The following is a 19,904-nucleotide window of genomic DNA, read 5'->3' as shown; positions in this document are numbered from 1 at the left end:
ATGGTCAGATAAAGGGCAGCCCTCATCACTGGTCCAGCTCATTCTCTGGTCAGTTAATCCAAGCAAAGCGTAATGAGCAAATTTCCTGATCTGAAAGCATTGACAGCAAAGTAGTTGTCAGTCAGTCCTGCACAGTTCACTAGTGGCCCTTTTTGTTAAAAAAAGACGGGGCACAGGCCACAGTGTGTGGGGCTCCGAGAACAACTCGTGGGAGCCGGTTCTCTCCTTCCACCATATGGGTTCCTGGGCCGTCAGGCTTGCCAGCAAGCACCTTTACCCTCTGAGCCATCTTGTCAGCCTAGTAATACCCCTTTCTATCACCCAACATATAGATTACCAATAACTCCTCTCACTAGCAAAGTCCCATTTCTTCTGTAATTGGAGATGAAACCTTGGATCTCACACGTCAGGCCAGAGGCTGCCTCATTGCCAGCCCTTTGCAGCCCCACTTTTTATTTTGAGAAAGGGTCTCTCAAAGCGCCTCAGGCTGGCAGCCCTCCTTCCTCAGCCTCTCAGTGAGCTGGAATTACAAGCCTGCAGCACAGGCCTAGTTGAAACCCTGCTCTAGATGGTTGAACCAAGTACAGGGGAGAGTCCACCTCCTGGGGTCTGCCGCCCACTTTGAAGGTGACACAGTCGTTACTCTGAGTCAACCCACTGTTCACACCATGCTCATGGCGCCCAAAGAGGACAACAGTCTAGGATCTCACAGAACTGAGAAAACAGGTCCTCAGAGCTGTATTCCGTCTGCCTTCTCGTGACTCTTTGCCAAATGTGTGTGTGTGTGTGTGTGTGTGTGTGTGTGTGTGTGTGTGGTCGCTCTCCATCTGCCCCCAGAGCAGGAGTGAGGTGGTTGGAGCAGGGAACTCTTCTCTTGGCCCTTCCCTAGCAGGCATCATTTCCAACCAAAACAAACAAGAAAACCCTAAGAGCAGGGTGTGGTCAGCTCAGGTTACTTACTGGGCAACAAACACCCTCTGCTGCCTCCCAGAGGTGCTGTGAGGCACCACAGCCTGCAGCCTCAGTACTCTTTCTCCCTCTTCCTCCACTCCTACCCCACCCGCCCAAGACCTTTATTCATTCCTCCATCTTCCCGTCTTCCATACCTCCAACCCTTCACCAAAGCTCATTCCCTGAGCTGCTTGGGTGTAGCCACCTCCTGGACAGGCTTGACTGGCTAGTCTCCACTTGCCTACACTGTTCTCCACCCTGCTAATAGGGTACACGCCCCCCCAGCCCCCAACTTCAGCTGGGTTTCAGCAGGAGGGGGCACTTCCGGAGAGCAGGAGAGGAGAAAGACACCGGGTGTTCATTCCCCTGCTGTGCTTATCAAAGGGCACAGCTGTTGTCGTTCTTGGAGTTGCGTTGTTAAGCAGAGCCTGGGCACTGGCAGCTCCAACAAGCCGGTCTCAGCCACCCATCCTCAACAGCCAATCAAACAGATTAGTGAAGTGAAAAACAAGAGAAGGGAGGTTCATTTAGTGTGGCCACACTGAAACAAGGAGGCCCAGTGACCCTCAAGTCCATCTTTGGGGCTCTGCTGCGAGGTTTAGGTTTAATGGAGGTCATGAGGTACACATAGCTGCATAGCTAAGCAGTCCAGGTCAGAGTGTGACCAGGTCAGAGCGCGGCCCCGCCCATCACTGACCCAGCGCAGTCCAGGCTTCCATCTCCCCTGCAAGGTAGTCAAGACCCTGTGAAAATGTTTTCCTGGAGGAGAAATTCCCTCCTAGCTGTTACCAGGCTCTAGGCGGTTCCTTCTCCCAGTTTAAGATTCCTGGAGAAATTCCAGTTCCTTGGGGACTATTGTTTCAGTAATCAGATGGGCAAAGGGAGGGGCATAAGACTCTACCTCTCTCCGCCTCTCTCTGCACACGCCCACACCCACTCCCGGGAGGATTTCACGGAGCCCAGGCTGACCTGTGCTGTGTAGCTGGGGGTGGCCTTGAATTTACCAGCCTCCTGCCTCTACCACCACGTGCTGGAATCACAGGCATGTACCACCACACCAGGTTTATGGGGATCAAACCCAGCGTTCTGTGTACACTGGGAAGTTACTGGGCTACATAGCCACAAGAGGGTGTCTTTAGAATATCTTTTTATTAATTATCAGGAGTCCTTTCTTACCATTACATCTTCATTCTAGATTGAGACACGGGAGGAAATGGTCACCTCCAAGGGAAGAAAAGGAGCTGGGAGACTCCTTCCCAGCTCTGTCAAGAGGACCCAAGCCTGTCAGCACCTGCTTCAGAAGGAGCATCCCAAGTTTGTAGCTTCCGGAATTTTCTGCTGTTGACACCATAGCCTCGGCTTACTCTAGTGACTCCAGCAAACTAACAAAGGCTTCCTCTGGGTTTTAGAGGTGGCTCTTTCCCTTGTCCCTCAGGTTCCTGGGATGGCGAAAACTCAAGTTGATGCTGGGCCCTGGCCCCCTCAGAATCTCATGTTGGCTTTCCTTAACCCTAGCCACACCTCCATCCCTCCATTAATTTATTTATCATCTGTTATGTTCACAAAACTATCACAAAGGCAAGGAAAGTTTCCTTTAGGGATCTCCATCTATGCACTGAGACTTTCCTGTCAGCAGAGAGCCTCTTGACATAGCTTTGGTTTCTTTGTTGCTTATGTTATCTGGTAGGATGGAGGGGTACCACAGCAGACTTGCCACGTTGGATTTAGTTTGTATTTAGTGTAATATTTTGTCACTTTCAAGATAAAAGAATGCAAGCCAGGCGTGATGGCTCTTGCCTTTAATCTCAGCCCTGTATCAGTAGAGACAGATCTCTGTGAGTTCAAGGCCAACCAAAGCTAGTTAGTAAGAACCCAAGGCAAGCCAGGCAGTGGTGACGCACGCCTTTAGTCCCAGCACTTGGGAGGCAGAGGCAGGTGGACTTCTGAGTTTGAGGCTAGCCTGGTCTACAGAGTGAGTTCCAGGACAGCCAGGGCTATACAGAGAAACCCTGTCTCGAAAAACCAAAACCAAAACAACAAGAAAAAAAACCCAAGGCAAAGCAAAAAGCGATAGAGACTGTAGCTGGGGGTGGCGGCACACACTTAGAACCCTGTTACTCAGGACACAGAGGCTGAAGGATTGCAGGGAGTCTCAGGACAGCCTGGGCTTCAGAGCCCTGTCAGGGCCCTAGCTCAAAAGACCAGGAGCAAGGAAAAGGGCAGAGAATGTAGATTTGAGGACACAAGTGCCGTCAGGTCTAAGTGATCAGATTTAGAAACTGCCTCAGCAGTGTTGGGGGGGTGGGAGATTACAAGAACAGCCTTTGCAAGTATGTTACTTCAAGAGAAATGGGATGTTTTTCAGAAATTAAATTCTGACACCGCCCATGAGCAGCCAAAAATATGATGGCTTTTGGTGTCTGAATAATTCCGCTTTTAAAAAGACTTACAGAGAAAGGGGGAGGAAACATGTGTACCTAAGAGGCAATGGATACAAAGAAAGAAAGAAAGAAAGAAAGAAAGAAAGAAAAGAAAGAAAGAAAGAAAGAAAGAAAGAAAAGAAAAGAAAGAGAGAGAGAGAAAGAAAGAAAGAGGGAAAAGAAGGAAGAAAGAAATGAGAGAGAGAGGAAGGAAGAAAGAGAGAGAGAGAGAGAGAGAGGAGAGAGAGAGAGAGAGAGAGAGAGAGAGAGAGAGAAACACACCACTCTTTGAGACAAGGTTTCAGGTAGCACAGGCTAGCCTTGAATGGCTATGTGGCCAAAGATACCCTTGAATCTCTGGTGTTCTTGTCCCTCCCTCCTCGGGCTGGCCTTACAGGCACTGTCTCAGTTCTTCAATTCTACGTAACTCAGGTCAGCTTGCTAGGCATTTTATCCGAGGAGACACAGCCTCAGCTCCAATGGCTACTATTATTGAATAATTTCCAGAAAGGTCAAGTCCAGAAAAGGCAGCCTTTCTGCACTGGTGGTGAAGAGAACAGGAAGGCATGATGGTTTCCGTACATACATCAAGGCGCAGAAGCTGGGCGGTGGTGGCGCACGCCTTTAATCCCAGCACTTGGGAGGCAGAGGCTGGTGGATCTCTGAGTTCAAGGCCAGCCTGGTCTAGGACAGAGTGAATTCTAGGATATCCAGGACTACACAGAGAAACCCTGTCTTGAAAAGAAAAAAAAAGCAGAAATGGAACCAGCTTTATTTAGGATAGGAGATGAAGGTGGAAACTTACATGAACATTCATAAAAATCTCAGAAAAAGTCTGGAGACACAGACATGAGGGCATAGGGAAAACCACACAGCAGTGTGTGTGTGCGCAGATGACTAATTCTGAGAAATCAGTCCAGCGACTTTTCCATGGGCACTGGAAGGGATTCAGAGATTCTGAACTGAGTTGTTCTTGCTGAACAGGTGGTCAGCAAAAATCAATGGTCAATGAGAGGTGACCGAGTCACCGCACGCTGCAAGGGCTTTCCATGCTGATGCATCCGCAGTAAACACTGAAGTGTGTATGTGTGTGAAGAGGCCAGGGGTCAGCTCCTAGAGCGGGTGGTGTGAGCTGCCCTGCAGGATGCTGGGTACCAATCTCTGATTCTCTGCAAGAGCAACAAGGACCCTAAAACTCTGAGCCATCTCTCCAGCCCCGTGGTCATCATCCTATAGACCCATTCTAGGGATTGGCTTAATCCTGAAAACCTTACTGGGGTGATTTAATAATAAAGAAATAACAGGCACCCACACAAAGAAAAACTGGGATCCGGCAGGCTGTGTTCACTAGGATGGAAGATACCTACCGTGCAACCGGAAACTCAGAGGCTTTTTGAGTAGCTCTGGCTATCCTGGAACTCACCCTGTAGACCAGGCTGGCCTTGAACTCAGAAATCCACCTGCCTCTACCTCCCAAATGCTGGGACTAAAGGCGTGCGTCATCACTGCCCAGCTTTAGAGTGCTTATTTTGTATAGCATAGGGTTAGTTAGCTAGTCTCAGGGGAGATCCCTGTAAGGGAGCAGTCTCAGGGTATAAACACTGGGGCCCGAGGAAGCTGTGGTTCAAGGTGATACTACCTTGTGGCTTTCTGTTTACAGACACTGCTCGGTTCTTAGTAAACACTTGTACACCAAGAGGAAGGCTGAGTCACAGTAGTGAGTTGACTGCTTCCTTGTTGATGTAGCAATAGTAAACACTTGGAGTGTGTGTGTGTGTGTGTGTGTGATCTGGAGAAGGGTTTGCTGTTTCCATGGGTCTGAGACATCAGGAACCTTGCTATCGCTGGACCCATGTCAACAATACAGACACACTCAGAATGTCATCGGCTCCCCTGGGGGCTGGGTTCCCCGGGCTAGCAAAGTCTCAGACTCTAGGCCATCAGGTGTTTTCTGACCATAACCCATTGCGTCCCAGGTTTAAAAGCAGCTTTCTTTGGCTAACAAGTGCCGGCCACTTTCACAATAAACCCAGAAATGCCATCATTCAGGTTCTTCGCAGCAGGCGCTGTGACCTGAATCTCCAATTTAGCAAACCCACCTTTCCGCCCCTGCCTGCAATCACTCTTGGCCCCAGTCTCCACCCACAGCTTTTCCAGCCTGGGCCCTTTTGCTCAATCGATTTCTCCTTCAGGAATGTTCGACATCTCCTTCCCCGCCTATGAAAATCCTACACATTTCCCAACAGCCACAGCAAACGTGGTGGCCTCCTCCCTGCCGGGCTTATTTGTCTGCTTTGGTAAGGAGGTTGTGCCTGGTTGCCTGAGGCTTGGTCTGTGCTCCAGTGTGTGTGTGTGTGTGTGTGTATGTTCACCCTCCTTTCCTCCACCCCCACCCCCTCTTCCTTTTTGCATTCGCATGTAACTGTGAGTGTGGTAGGTGTACACGCATCTGTGTTCCCGTGTGTGCAAGCACAGCTGTGTGTGCTGCGTGTGTCCGTGTGCCTGAGCGTGCGGAGGGCAGGCATGAGCTTTTCACTGGGTGTCTTCCTTAGTCATTCTCTACATTACTGAGGCAGGGTCTCTCACCGAACCTGGAGCTTGCCAGCTCCTCTGTCCAGCCAGCTTGTTCAAGACCCTTTGTCTCTAGCACGCCACTTCACCTACCCAGCAGTTAGACGGGCTCTGGGGAACCCAAATGCCAGGCAAGAACTTTACCCACTGAGCCAACTCCCCAGCCTGAGTCCCACTTCTCCGTTTTTGAGCCCTTACCCTAGCCAGCTGGAATATAGACATATGCACACCACTTGAGAAGGCTTCCGTCGACAACAGAGTTCACAGATAGCTTTTTTTGGTTTGGTTTGGTTTTGTTTGTTTGTTTTTTCGAGACAGGGATTCTCTGTGTAGCCCTGGCTGTCCTGGAACTCAACTCTGTAAACCAGGCTGGCCACAAACTCAGAAATCTGCCTGCCTCTGCAGGTGCTGGGATCAAAGGTGTGTGCCACCACTGCCCAACAGCTTCTTGTTCTTTTAAGGGGTTTTTGTTTTCCTTTCCTTTTGGTTTTCCTAGGCAGGGTTTCTCTGTGTAACAGTACTGGCTGTCTTGAAACTCAATATTTAGATCAGGCTGGCCTCGAACTCACAGAGATCCACCTGCCTCAGCTTTGCACGGGTGGGATTGAAGGCATTTGCCACTATGGCCTGCTAAAGATTCATTTTTCCATATATGCACTTTTGGGGCTGTGAAAGGGAGAGCAGTTGCCTACATAAGCCAGGTGTCTACCAGATCCCCCGGAGCTGGAATTACAGGTTTCCGTGAGCCCCAGGAAGTGGGTGCTGAGAACCCAGCTCCAGGCCTCTGTGGGAACAGTACATGCCCTTAACCACTCAGTCATCCCTCCGGCACCTGCTCACTAGGGAACACGGCCCCACTTGGTAGCCCAGATCGGCTGGAACTCACTATATATATATAGCTCATATAGCTTGACACTTATAGCAATCCCTTGCCTCAGCTTCCAGATTACTGGTTCCAACACTAACATCTGGTTTACCTGGTGACTTTGTAGCCATGCTCTGGGCAAGCATCCTCTCTGATGCTTGCTCATGGACAACACCACCTAGTGCCACGTTTCTCAGAACACAGTTCTATCTTTAAAACATGCATGACTGGGGGCTGGAGAGATGGCTCAGTGGTTAAGAGCATTGACTGCTCTTCCAAAAGTCCTGAGTTCAAATGGCTTGCAACCATCCGTAATGAGATCTGATGCCCTTTTCTGGAGTGTCCGAAGACAGCTGCAGTGTACAGTGTGTACTTACATATAATAAATAAATCTTTAACAAAAATACATGACTTAGCTTCACAACAGAGGTTTGCAAGCTGAGGCCTGGGCATGAAAAAAATCATTCTCAAAAAAGATCTAAAGGAGAATGTTCTGAAACACACATAAAGTACACACGATTCAAATTTCAGTGCCTAATCTCCATAGCAGCATCCACAGCCCATGTTTTGGAAGAAATATTGGATCCAGAGAACCTCATGTGCCTGTCCCACCCATCTCAGAAATACCTGCTGACTCTACTTTACTATAGGGGTTTTGATGCCTGAATCACTGCGTTGGGACACCAAGATTCTGAGCATACAACCCTCGCCAAGTTCTCATCTTTCTGTAATGGGGATAATAACTACCTTGGCCTGAAACTGACATCAGCATCTAATAAGATCATGCACTTGACAGTATGGAAACACCCTGTGAGCCCTACAATGAGGAGGTAAGTGGTTCAAGGAGAAAACAATTCCCACTCACACCCTTCCTTCTGAGACAGGGTCTCTCTGTGTAGCCCTGACTGTCCTATAACTCACTCTGTAGACCAGGCTGGCCTTGAACGCAGAGATCCACCTGCCTCTGCCTCCCAAGTACTGGGATTAAAGACATGCCCACCACTGCCCGGCTAAAGCTTTCAAACTTAAAACTTTCAAACTTGTAGAGAAAATTTCCTTTTGAAGTGTTTGGTTTTATTTTATTTTTTTAAAAATTGTTTTATTTACTTATGGGAGAAGGGTTGTTGCATGTGGTATGGGTCCTGTGTGCAGGTCAGAGGACAACCTGTGGGAATTGGTCCTCTTGATTCGGATTTGAACTCAGGCCCTCAAGCTAAGAGGTATGCACCCTTACCTGCTGAGCCATCTTCTGGCCCAGTTCTTGATTTATTTTCAGTCAAGGTCTCATTATATAGCCCTGGCTGGCCTAGAACTTGCTATTTAGACCCACAGGGCCTCGGACTCATAGACATAATCCCAGCTTCTGCAGTGCTGGGATTAAAGGCATTGACTGCTGGCCCGGGTTTCATCTTTAAAAGATGACAGAGGCACAAGTTTCTTCCCTCCGGCCTTTGTTCTGTGTGCATCCACATACAATTTTAATTTCCCATTTCCTTTAGTGTCTTAATTAGCCTTTACAACAGCTCAGGAAGGAAATGGGATTACGTTTGGGTTAAGCTGTTTTGCATGCCGGGAAACTGAGGCAAATCCCAACTGACTGCGGGGGGGGGGGGGGCTGCCTTTCCCCGGGAGGCGAGAACTTCTCAAACCCGCAAGCTTTATGGTGAGGGGGACGCTAAAACCAGCTTCCCTTTCATGAGTCCTCGTTCCCTTGCGCTCCACTCCTGCACACCCCGGAGCAGGTGGTAGGCTCCGTGCCCACCACGCAGGCGCGCGACGCCGCGTGGGGGCGTGGCTGGGCGGGCCCGGAGGCGGGGCCGGCGCGCGCCGGGAGGGAGAGCTGGGATTTGGGCCGCGGCGGGAGCCCGAGTCGGCGTCACTCGAGTGCGCAGGCGCCTGGCGGTTACCGGTCTCGCCATGGAGCGGAAAGGTGAGCGGCGGAGCGGCCTCCGCCACGAGGAGCCATGGCGGTACCCGAGTGGGTGCCGGGCGCCTCCCTGGCTGCTACCGCGGCCCCCTGAAGCGGCGTCATCCTCGCCGCTCGCCCCTCGGTTGCGGCGTCCTCGGGCGCCCGCCGTCCCCGCCCCTCGCTCCGCAGCCCCCAGGCCGGGGCGGCGAGGCCTCATGGCCGGCCCGAGCCTCTGCGGGCGCGCCGGGCCTGGCAGGCGCCGTGCACCCCGAGCATCCGGCCCCGCGCTCGGCCCGCAGCCTCAGGCCCCGTCGCCCTGCGTTCTCGCGCCGCTCCCCGCCTCCCTCTTATATTGGCCCTTCATCCATCCCTCTCTCCTGCAGTGCTCGCGCTCCAGGCCCGAAAGAAAAGGACCAAGGCCAAGAAGGACAAAGCCCAAAAGAAGTGAGTCTTGTACCCCAACATCCCGCCCTTTGCGTCTCCTCGGAGACCTCCTCCTCCTCCTACCGGGTTGCGCGCCTCGGACGCGCACGGGCTTCGGGCGGCTCCCCCCCCAACCCCACCCCGCCACATGGCTTCTGGGCCGCTGTGTGATTCGCTCTCCGTGAACCATGTGGAAGGGAGCTGGGTCGCCAGGCTCCGGGTCTGCTGGAAAGACCCGGAGCCTGCCCGGCACCACTCACTCCCCAGCTCCCGAGGAGGTCCGAGTGTGGGCCGGCGGCCGGAGCTGCTAATCATTACCTGCCCGTCTGTGAACTCTGCTCTCCTTCCTTGCTCCGCAGCGACCTAACTTGCCTCCCACGTCTGTCCGCACGCTACGCCATCAGGAAATTGTTGAATGAATTTTTCCCTGTTTACCCTTGCCCCTGCCAACCACACGCTCGCTTGGGTAGAGGAGGGCGGCCGGGCGTCTTCCTCGCGCCCGGTTAGTCTGCTTCCTAAGTCTGCGAGGCGCTGTGGCGTCACTGTCCTCTCGGTGTGCAGGCTGACTACGTTATGCACTACCGGCGGGCAGTATTATCAGGTCCTCGGAGCAGAAATGTCGAGAGACAAATTGCTGGTGCTGTTGGTTAGGGGATTCTGGCTTGGTGGACCTAGTGCTACACTGGCCCGACTTGATGTGTAATAGTGGTTTAGTGGTGTTGGGGGGTGCGTGCACAAAAGAGGGCACAGCCTGATAGAAATGCGCAGGGTGGAGGCTTCTTCAAGTGAGCTTAGCTGCCGCCACCCCCTCCCCCGACTTTGTGACAGCCTTTTTGTGACAGCCTTGGCTGACTGCAACACCCTATCTACTAGACCAGGCAGCCTTTGAACTCGCGGAGATCCTCTTGCCTTTGGCTCTTGAGAATCCTGGGTTTAAAGGGCGTGTGCCACCACTGCAGGCTCATAGCTAGTGAGCTTAGAGGTTAGTGTTAAGAAGGATCTTGCACTAACATTTAGTTGCAGAGGTTCCTCCCGAGTCCGCATCACAAAGTTCTCTGCCCAGCACTCTGTTTCGGAGGAATTATTTTCTGTGGTTTTCCATTTATTTGATATTTTGTGTTGTGTACCATCAAGCTGGGTCTGCAGTGATAGACCACCCATCAGAGGCCTTCCTGGGACACCCTGCTGACCAACAGTACCAGATTGGGGTGGGGTGGGTGTGTTGTTTTTGGAGGCTCCCTGATGTTTGGGGAGGATATGAAATGATTGCGAGTAGGACCGGAGTGATAAGTGACTTCACCTCTTCTCCATTTTCAATTGCGGGTCTTAGGAAATTGGTTTTTATTTTGTAAGCAAGTGCTTGCTTGAGGTGTGAGCCGGTTTGAGAGTGCTCGGGCTCTTGGGGTGGTTATCAGTTAGGGACTGTCCAGAACTAGTTTTCAGTCCCACAGTGGATGATTAATAGGAGTGGCAGAGCCATCCTGGCAGCGGCTGGAATTTCAGCACTCCTTAGGGAAGCCATGTGAATGTGTTTTATATTTTCTGATGAGGAAATGGTTTTATTAATCACACTTAGAAGGGTTGTTTTTTGTTTGTTTTTTGGGGGGGGGTTGTTTTGTTTTGTTTTGTTTGAGACAGGGTTTCTTTTTGTGGCCCTGGCTGTCCTGGAACTCACTCTGTAGACCAGGCTGGCCTCGAACTCAGAAATCCGCCTGCCTCTGCCTCCCAAGTGCTAGGATTACAGGCGTGCGACACCACACCTGGCTCTAGAAGTGTTTTTTGTCTTTTTGTTTTTTTTTCCCTCTTATTTTATTTTTGGTTTTTGACCCTGTTATCCCTGGCTGTCCTGGAACTCTCTCTGTGGACTAGAGACCTGCCTGCCTCTGCCTCTGGAGTGCTGGGATTGAAGACCTGAACTGTCTTGAGACAAGAGTCTCACCATATAGCCTAAGCTGTTCTTGAACTTGGGGTGATCCTCCTGCCTCAGCCTCCACAATGACAGGATTATTAGTCTTGTGCCATCGTGCCCAGATGGCCAGTCACTCATTTTAGTCTGTCTGGTGTAAAACATGGCATTTTATTTAGATATTAGGGTGAATCAGACTGTCGTGTGGCAGGTGAATTTGTGTAGCTGGTCACATATTTAGCAGATATTTGATATGTCATATGGTTAAGGGTGAAGGTAAACTATGTATGCATGTGAATGTATATGTCAGAGACCAACATTTAGAAGTTAGCTCTGTCCTTTCCCGTGTAGGTTCCAGGAGTTGTTTTTGGGTCCTCTGGCTTGGTGGCAAGAACCAGGCCCACTGAGCAGTCTCCTGTGCCTCTGTATACTTGTTGAAGAGCAGACAGCATCCTTAGTGTAAGGTATTCTTCTACTCAGTCCTACCAGGAACTAGAGTTGTCTGTGTTCTCAATTAGTCCTGTCTTTACCCTTATTTTACTGAACATAATTTTACCTCCCCCTTGTTTCTCCAACCTCTTTTCAAGTAGTTGACCTGTGATTAATTTGGTTAGAGTTTTGTGTCAGAAGCCCCATCTGACCTAGGTAACTTGACTCTGTTCCTGACTGCATTCCTGACAACTTTGCTATTTTGCAGGCAAAGGTGTAAGTTCCCCAGAAGTTGTTAGGTAGGCCCGCCTTAGTTTGGTCTTCTGAGTAAGGCAGGTCTGCTTTTGAGTTCTGATTGTAGGCTGACTGGGACTTACTCAACCATAGTGACAAGTGGTCAGGACAGAGCAGTACAAGAAAATAGCATTCACTTGTACAGACATAGAGATTTCTCAGGTGCTTCCCTAGAATACAGCTGTGGTGTGGCACCAAGGGAATGGATTGTCCCGATGCTGTGGATTACCTGTAAAACCAGACCCTAGGCACTTGGGGCAGTGGGTACAGTCACAGAGCCGGCTGCCAGGGCCCCTGCCTCCGGACCACAGTCCCTTTGAGTCTCTGCTGCAAGGTTAAGACAAGGTGACCTTGCCTAACTTGAAAATTTTCTTCTCCACCCTATTGTTTTAGATCCTTCTGTCCTTTCTGGTTTTTGTTTGTTTTGGGGAAGGGTAGTCAGGGAGAGAGAGGTTCTCCATATGCCTGGCTGTCCTGGGACTCAGGCCTGTTTCTGTGCTGAGACTGAATGTGTGTACCACCACACCCTAATAGAAGATAGACGTTTTCTAAATACTCTCATGTTAACTAATTGTATGATGATCAGTTTTGCTTTAGGTGATTAGAAATCTTTGAAGATAGGACTGGAACCTGGGTTGGACATGCTCCGTAGCCACATGGCTAGATGGCAAGTCCTTGTTGTGTTGGGACAAATAAGATAGTACCTGAGGGGAAGAAGCTTGTCTCTGTGTGGCCCTGGGTGCATGGTTACCCACTGGGTCACTTCCAAGGAGTGTGATACACTTTGCTGTGAGCATTTGGATTCCCGTGTGTGCAGCAGGGCTTAACAACTTTCTGTTTGTCCTAAGTGTTTAGACCCCAGCAGCTCATGGCCTTTAGATGAATGGTGTGGAGTCCAGCATTGAGCAGTCATCTCAGTCGTCTTGGTTGGGTTGGGTTGGTTCGGTTCAGTTCGGTTTGGTTCAGTTTGGTTTTTCGAGACAGGGTTTCTCTGTATAGCCCTGGCTATCCTGGAACTCACTCTGTAGACCAGGCTAGCCTTGAACTCAGAAATCCACCTGCCTCTCCCTCCCAAGTGCTGGGATTACAGGCGTGCGCCACCTCTGCCCAGCTCATCTCAATAGTTAGCTGGGACTGCACTTTTCATGCTGCTTGCAATTAAATAATCTTAGAGTTGATGTGCAGACCTGAGTGATTGTGTGATTGAGCTGGAAAAATGTTCAGGCTTCAAGCAGAGAAGGACAGTTTTTATCATATATATTTTCTTTTTTTCTTCTTCTTCTTTTTTGTTTTTTTTGGTTTTTTTTGGATTTTTTTTTTTTTTTTTTTTTTTTTTTTTTTTTTTGAGACAGGGTTTCTCTGTGTAGCCCTGGCTGTCCTGGAACTCACTCTGTAGACCAGGCTGGCCTCGAACTCAGAAATCCACCTGCCTCTGCCTCCCAAGTGCTGGGATTACAGGCGTGCGCCACCACCACCCGGCAACCTGTCTGTTCCATACTAGTCCCTGGGAGTGCACTGCCCTAGCTTAGTACTGCTAACAAATGACCTGTGTTTATGTATTTATTTACTTGGTTTTGAGTTTTTTTTTTTTTTTTTTGGTTTTTTGGATTTGGTTTTTTTTGAGACAGGGTTTCTCTGTGTAGCCCTGGCTGTCCTGGAACTCACTCTGTAGACCAGGCTGGCCTCCAACTCAGAGATCTGCCTGCCTCTGCCTCCCAGAGTGCTGGGACTACAGGCGTGCGCCACCACCGCCCAGCAGGTTTTGATTTTTCAAGACAGGGTTTCTCTGTGTGGCCCTGGCTGTCCTTGGAACTTGCTTTGTAGACTAGGCTGGCCTTGAACATAAGAGAGATTCCCCTGCCCCTGCCTGCCAAGTGCTAGAACTAAAGGCATGCACTGCCTAGCTCTTTTTCTTATCTTAAGAGCTGTTTATAAATGGTATATCCTTTGTCATGTGGAATAATTTATATTTCTCATTTACTTAAAGGCTTTTGAACGTCATATGTTTTTAATATAAAGTGATTTTTCCCCCTATGTGGCTAATTATTTTCACTTCTGCCAGTTACCTTGGTTTTTTGTGGGGAGGGGTGTCTTTTTTCTTATTTTTTTTTTCAGAGCTGAGGACTGAACCCAGGGCCTTGCGCTTACTAGGCAAGTGCTCTACCACTGAGCTAAGTCCCTTCTAATTTCACTTCTGAAATTTTCAGTGTTGACTTGTAATTTTAATTGTATGGGTTTATTAAATTTAAGTGTGTGCTTTTAAATTGCATTTCAAGAACTGGTCAGAAATATTTTCTTGTTTAGCAGGCTTATATGTTAGCACATTTTGCTTACATGGGTGTTTCTATATGAGATCCAGGCTTGTCAAATTACCTGAAGCCCCCAACCTGTTAAAATGCCAAAGTAAATAAGATTTTCTCCTGTTACTTTACAAAACAATGAAAAGTAACCAGCTAGAATCTAGATTTTGTAGATTAACTGGAGGTTACCCCCCAATCTGCTTCCAATGCTGCGTCAGATGTGGATGCGCAGGTCTGTGGGTGACAGGGTGCAAGGAAGCCCGCCCAGCACGGAACTGAGATGTGTGTGTTACTGTATATGTATGGGTGTTTTGCCTGCGTTATATCTGCACATCATGTGCATTCACCCTTAGAGGACAGAAGAAGGGGTCAGCCCAGAACTGGAGTTGCAGGTGGTTGTGGGCCGCCATGTAGGTCCTCTGCCAGGGCAGCTGATGTTTGACCACAGAGCCACCTCTCCAGCTCCTTTCTAAGCTTGTAGCCTAGCTTTTGAAACCCAGGGAATCATTTCTGACCTCCAAAGCATACTCCAAACCAACTCTTTGGCCTGAACGTCAGCTTCCCTTATAGAATCTCCATTTTGAATTTTCTGGTTACAATTCAGTGCTTCCTTTCTTAAATGTCACGATGCTGTTGAAGTAGTGTGCGTGCTTGTCCTTCCCCACTCAGCCTTCTTCCATAGCCCACCTTGGCCAGTGTCCCACGAGAACATGGGTTTTCTGAACAATAGCACTGTAATGGATTCTGCACTTTGCCTGTGGAACTCAAGAGCAGAGATGGTGGCTTCAGACCTATGAGGGCTTCTTAGTTGCTTTCATTGGGAGTTGTGCACACAGTGAGGTTACACTTTCTCTCCTCTGTTCCTGGCTGCAGCTCCAGTGTTCAGACAAGTGCTGGGATAGCTGTACACACTACTAAGAGCAAGTGGATAAATGTTTGCATAGTCCCTTTCCTGTTCCCTGCACACACTGCTACAGGTTGCGTTTGAACACTGACTGTGTCTTAGGGTTCTATTGCTCTGAAGAAACACCGAAACCAAAGCAACTCTTACAAAGGAAAATATTTAAATGGGGCTGGCTTACAGTTTCAGAGGTTCAGTTTGTCATTGTGAGAAGCATGCAGACAGACATGGTGCTGGAACAAGAGCTGAGAGGTCTGCATCTTGATCCAAAGGCCGCAGAAGGAAACTGAGCCATGCATTTGGAGCATAAGCACTAGAAGATCTCAAAGCCTGCCCCCACAGTGACACTTCCCTCAAACAAGGCCACACCTCCTAGTAGTGCCCTATGAGATGAGCCAAGCTTTCAAACATGTGTCTGTAGGGGCAAACCTGTTTAAACCACAGTTTGATTATCATTTTTCCATAGATTCCATTTTCACAGTTAGGATGACCGTGACAGAGAACTTTATGTTGTTTGTATTTTGAAATGGCTTCCTGTATCCCAGGCTGGCCTGAAAATTACATGCATCCATCATGCCTGGTTCTATGTAGTACTGGGGATGGAATCCAGGACTTCGTACTTGTCATTCTATTCTATTAACTGAGCCACACCCTCAGGTCAACAGAGAACTTCATAAAGTAGACTTACCCAAGTCATGGAGTTCTGATAAACTAAGACCAGGACTGCGTCTGGGAGCTGAGGCCTTGCCTGTGACACTGAACCTCTTCTGCAGTTCTCCTGGAGAAGCACTGTTTCTGCTTTCTAGCTACTGTGCTTTAGCAAACCTAGTCCTCGTGATTAAGGATTGTCTTGTTTTAAAGTGTAGCTTGAGTCAGTGCATGCTTCCCGTGAAAACCTGTTTGGGCTGGGAAGATGGCTCAGCAGGTGAAGGCACTATCTGCCATCCATGTTGTCCTGAGGCCTCTCCCCAGAGTTCACATGGTTGAAGGAGAACTCTTGAAAGTTGCCTTCTGCCAGGCGGTGTTGGCACACACCTTTAATCCCAGCACTTGGGAGGCAGAGGCAGGTGGATTTCTGAGTTCGAGGCCAACCTGGTTTACAGTGTGAGTTCCAGGACAGCCAGGACTACACAATGAAACCCTGTCTTGGGGGGGTGGGGGGGGATTGGCATCCACACAAAAGAAAATGTTGCTCATTTTCACATTCTGAAATGTGAAGAATTGCATCTTAGTATTTAAATTTCTTTGATTATGAGTGCCTATAATTCTTTCATATTCACCAATTGCTGACATTTTCACTATCATCTCTCTCTTGATGTGTGTGTGTGCGTGTGTATTTAAAGTGTAAAACTTCTTAAGTTTTTGTCAGTGGGTGCATCTGTGAACACCTGTGACAGAGGCTTAAGTTTCCTCATTCTTTGGAATCCACCCTTCTTGCTCTAGGGCCCTGACTGACTGCGGGTTCTGTAACCACATGTAATATATTTTGAATTTGCTGTCTTTTAGTGAACAGAGACCCTGACATTGGAATCTTTTTTTGCCCTGATTCACCTTTTCATGATCATTTGGGTGATTTCCTGTTCTGCCTCCATGAGTAAAGTTGACTATGGGGCAACTCTTTTTGTGGTTAAAAGTTGTAGAGGTAATGGTGTCACCCTTTCAGGACCGAGATACTATGTCTCTGCAAGAAATGACAAGATTAAGCCCTTGGTCTTGTCATCCTAAGCGGGCACAGCACATGGCATGCCCACATCCTTCACAGCGTGTTTGTTTGCATGATTCAGACCTGTATCTTCAACTTTTCAACTCTTGTTAACCAGCTATCTAAGCTCACCACATGCCTTTCCTGTCCTAGATAGTAATCTCTCGGATCTCCAAAGGACTGTAGTACTGATGCAGAAACCAGGGCTCCAAAGGCTCCAGGCCGGCCACGCCTGTAACCCCAGCACTTGGGAGGTAGAGGCAGGAGGATTTCTGAGTTCCAGGACAGCCAGGGCTACACAGAGAAACCCTGTCTCGAAAAACAAAACATAGTCTCCAGGCACTTTCTGTAGGCCTGGAAGATAGACACAGTGGGTATGCACCCTACTTTTAAACAATATCTGTCTATAGTGCCTATTTTCAATCCAAATTGTTGTTAGCTTATTGCATTAGCTGTAAGTACCAGCACCAGATATCCTGAGTTCAAGGCTGCTGGTGTTCAGTAGTCCTCAGGTTATAGTCAACTTGGAAGTGTACAGTTGGAGAATTGTCCCCAAAATTAATTGAATTACTATGTTCTTGATTATTTTACCAATATATAGTTGGGCTTATTTTTTACCTGTATTCATTAGCTTTAGGGTTTGCTTTTTTTTCTTCATTTTTCTTTAATGTTATTTAGCATTAAAATGTGTACATGTCTTAGTCTTAAATTTTTAAGAGTTTTTTTGTTTTTTGGATTTGTTTTTTTTTCTGAGACAGGGTTTCTTTGTGTAGCCCTGGCTGACCTCGAACTCAGAAATCCACCTGCCTCTGCCTCCCAAGGGCTGGGAATACAGGCATGTGCCGCCACCACCTGGCTAGAGTTTTTATTTTTGAAATTTGAACTATCTTCTCCTTTCCATTTTCTTCCTGCAACCCCTCCCGTGTGCACTCTGTCCTTACTGTCGCATGTTCATGGCCTTTGTCTTTAGTTGTTGTTACACACACACACACACACACACACACACCTTACATATATACATACAGTGTTACTTGTATGTATATGTATGATTTCAGGGCTGACAGTTGATATTGGAGGGTTTATCGGTTTATCAGTAGAGAAGGGCTCTCAGCGTTCCTTAGTTGCCTACAGTTCATGTCAAGGGATGAGGCCCAGTGAGACAACCTTCCATGTTGTTAGCATGGTGATGTCTTCGTCAGGTCTTATTTAGGTAGCCGTATTGATGAGACTTGATGGATGTGACTGACATCTTAGGGGATTCCGTTTTACTGCAGATCTCGTCTGCTTCTGCCATAGCCCATGAGCCTTAGGTGCGAGCCCCGGGCTGTGGCTCCCTCAGGCTGGCTGCTCACCCACTGGGCATCAGCTCCCGGTCTATAAAGGTCTCCATCTGGTCCATGGGGAAGGGTCTTTGACCGAGACTAAGTTTATTTGTGGGAACTAGGATATGTATTTAGAAATGTAGTTGGGAATTATGCTGAACTAGTGAAGTGTTCAGATCCTCCTTACAAAGCCCTTTACCCAGCCTGCCCTCGCCACTCCTGAAAGTGAACTGTTTAATTCTCTCTGGTTATTGTTTTGAAGTAATAAGAAAATAGAGTGAGTTTGTTGTTGTTTAATATACTTCATTACCACTGTGTGCGTGTGTGGTATATGTGAGTGTGAGCTTTAATTGTGTGGTGTTCTTTGGTGTGATGTGGAGTCATTATTAAAAATCTTGAGTGGGGCCGGGCTTGGTGGCGCACGTCTGTAATCCTAGCACTTGGGAGGCAGAGGCAGGTGGATTTCTGAGTTCGAGGTCAGCCTGGTCTACAGAATGAGTTCCAGGACAGCCAGGGCTACACAGAGAAGCTCTGTCTTGAAAAACCAAAAAAGAAAAAAGAAAAGAAAGAAAAAAAAAGTCTTGAGTGATTTTAGATTTTAAGGCAGGGGCTAGAAAGATGGCTCAGCCATTAAGAGCACTGTGTGCTTTTCCAGAGGTCCTGAGTTCAATTCCCAACAAACACATGGTGACTCATAACATCTATAATGAGATCTGATGCCTTCTTCTGCCTGCAGGCAGAAGGCTGTATATATGGTAGATGGATGGAGGGATACAGGCAGAACATTGTATATATGACAGACAGACAGACAGGAAATGGGAGGCAGTGGGTGTCATAGAAACAGTGAAGGGGCCTGTGAGATGGGTGACAGCTCTAAGGAGGAGAAGCAGAAAGCTAGAGAGGATGTAGATGGTGGAGCATTGAGAGCCCAGGCCAGCGAGACAGCTGCTGGAGAGCCGTGCAGCTGAGGATGGAACTCTTTTTTTGTTTTGTTTTTGTTTTTGTTTTTTGGATTTGATTTTTTTTTCCCCAGACAGGGTTTCTCTGTGTAGCCCTGGCTGTCCTGGAACTCACTCTGTAGACCAGGCAGGCCTTGAACTCAGAAATCCGTCTGCCTCTGCCTCCCAAGTGCTGGGATTAAAGGCGTGCGCCACCACTGCCTGGCGATTTTTGAACACTTTTGACAGTATGCATGTGGTTGTTCATTTATTCATCCATGTGTACACACAATGCATTTTTAATCAGTTATGAATCTTTGGTTTCTGTATATGCTGTTGAGGACAAAAACCAAGGATTTGAGAAAAATTGGACTGACCACTAAAAACATAAATTAGCAATGATTTCCACCACAGTGCTTTGTATCCATAGCATGCAGCCAGTTTCTTGTTCAACGTTTTTTCCTGTTAGTTTATTCTGAGAAGAAAATGGTGCAATCAAACAGATCATTGAAAAGCAAACTCTGCACTTGGGAGGCAGAGTCAGGTGGATTTCTGAGTTCGAAGCCAGCCTGGTCTACAGAGTGAGTTCCAGGTCAGCCAGGGCTACACAGAGAAACCCTGTCTCGGGGGAAAAAAAACCAAACCAATATACAAAAAAAGAAAAAAGAAAGAAAAGCAAACTCCATGCTTTTAAAAGGATAACTAACTAAGTTTTTTCCTATCGCTATTAAAGCAGTGTCAACGCGGTGGCTTGAGAAAGTTGTTCCAGGCACTCAGGAGGCTGGAACAGGGAGAAAGTTTGAAGCCAGCCTAGGCAGCATAAGGCTAGCATCTTCTGTGCTGATGTGAACCCCCTTACGGCAGGCAGCTTGAGGTGTCAGGGTCTGACTGCATGGAGACCTTTGTGGTCAGAAGTGAAATTCAAAAATAGCTGACTAGAATGCCAGGATGAGTAGTAGTGTTCCGCCTCAGG

The 19,904-nt window shown here is 48.3% G+C and overlaps 1 protein-coding gene across 1 annotated transcript in view; it reads left to right on the top strand.

Moving 5' to 3' along the window:
- The first annotated feature begins 8,630 nt into the window (after positions 1 to 8,630).
- Srpk1 (SRSF protein kinase 1) overlaps positions 8,631 to 19,904 on the top strand; it is a 35,946-nt gene continuing 24,672 nt past the window's right edge. The window contains exons 1-2 of the mRNA XM_052163060.1: positions 8,631 to 8,737; positions 9,100 to 9,160. Coding sequence (XP_052019020.1) covers positions 8,725 to 8,737; positions 9,100 to 9,160 — 74 coding nt within the window. The 5' untranslated portion in view covers positions 8,631 to 8,724. The remainder of the gene's footprint in view (positions 8,738 to 9,099; positions 9,161 to 19,904) is intronic.

This window comes from Apodemus sylvaticus, chromosome 19 (genome assembly GCF_947179515.1).
Source record: "Apodemus sylvaticus chromosome 19, mApoSyl1.1, whole genome shotgun sequence".
Lineage (NCBI taxonomy): Eukaryota > Metazoa > Chordata > Mammalia > Rodentia > Muridae > Apodemus > Apodemus sylvaticus.
The sequence above is the reverse complement of the archived record's forward strand: the minus strand, read 5'-3'. Positions and strand labels throughout refer to the sequence as shown.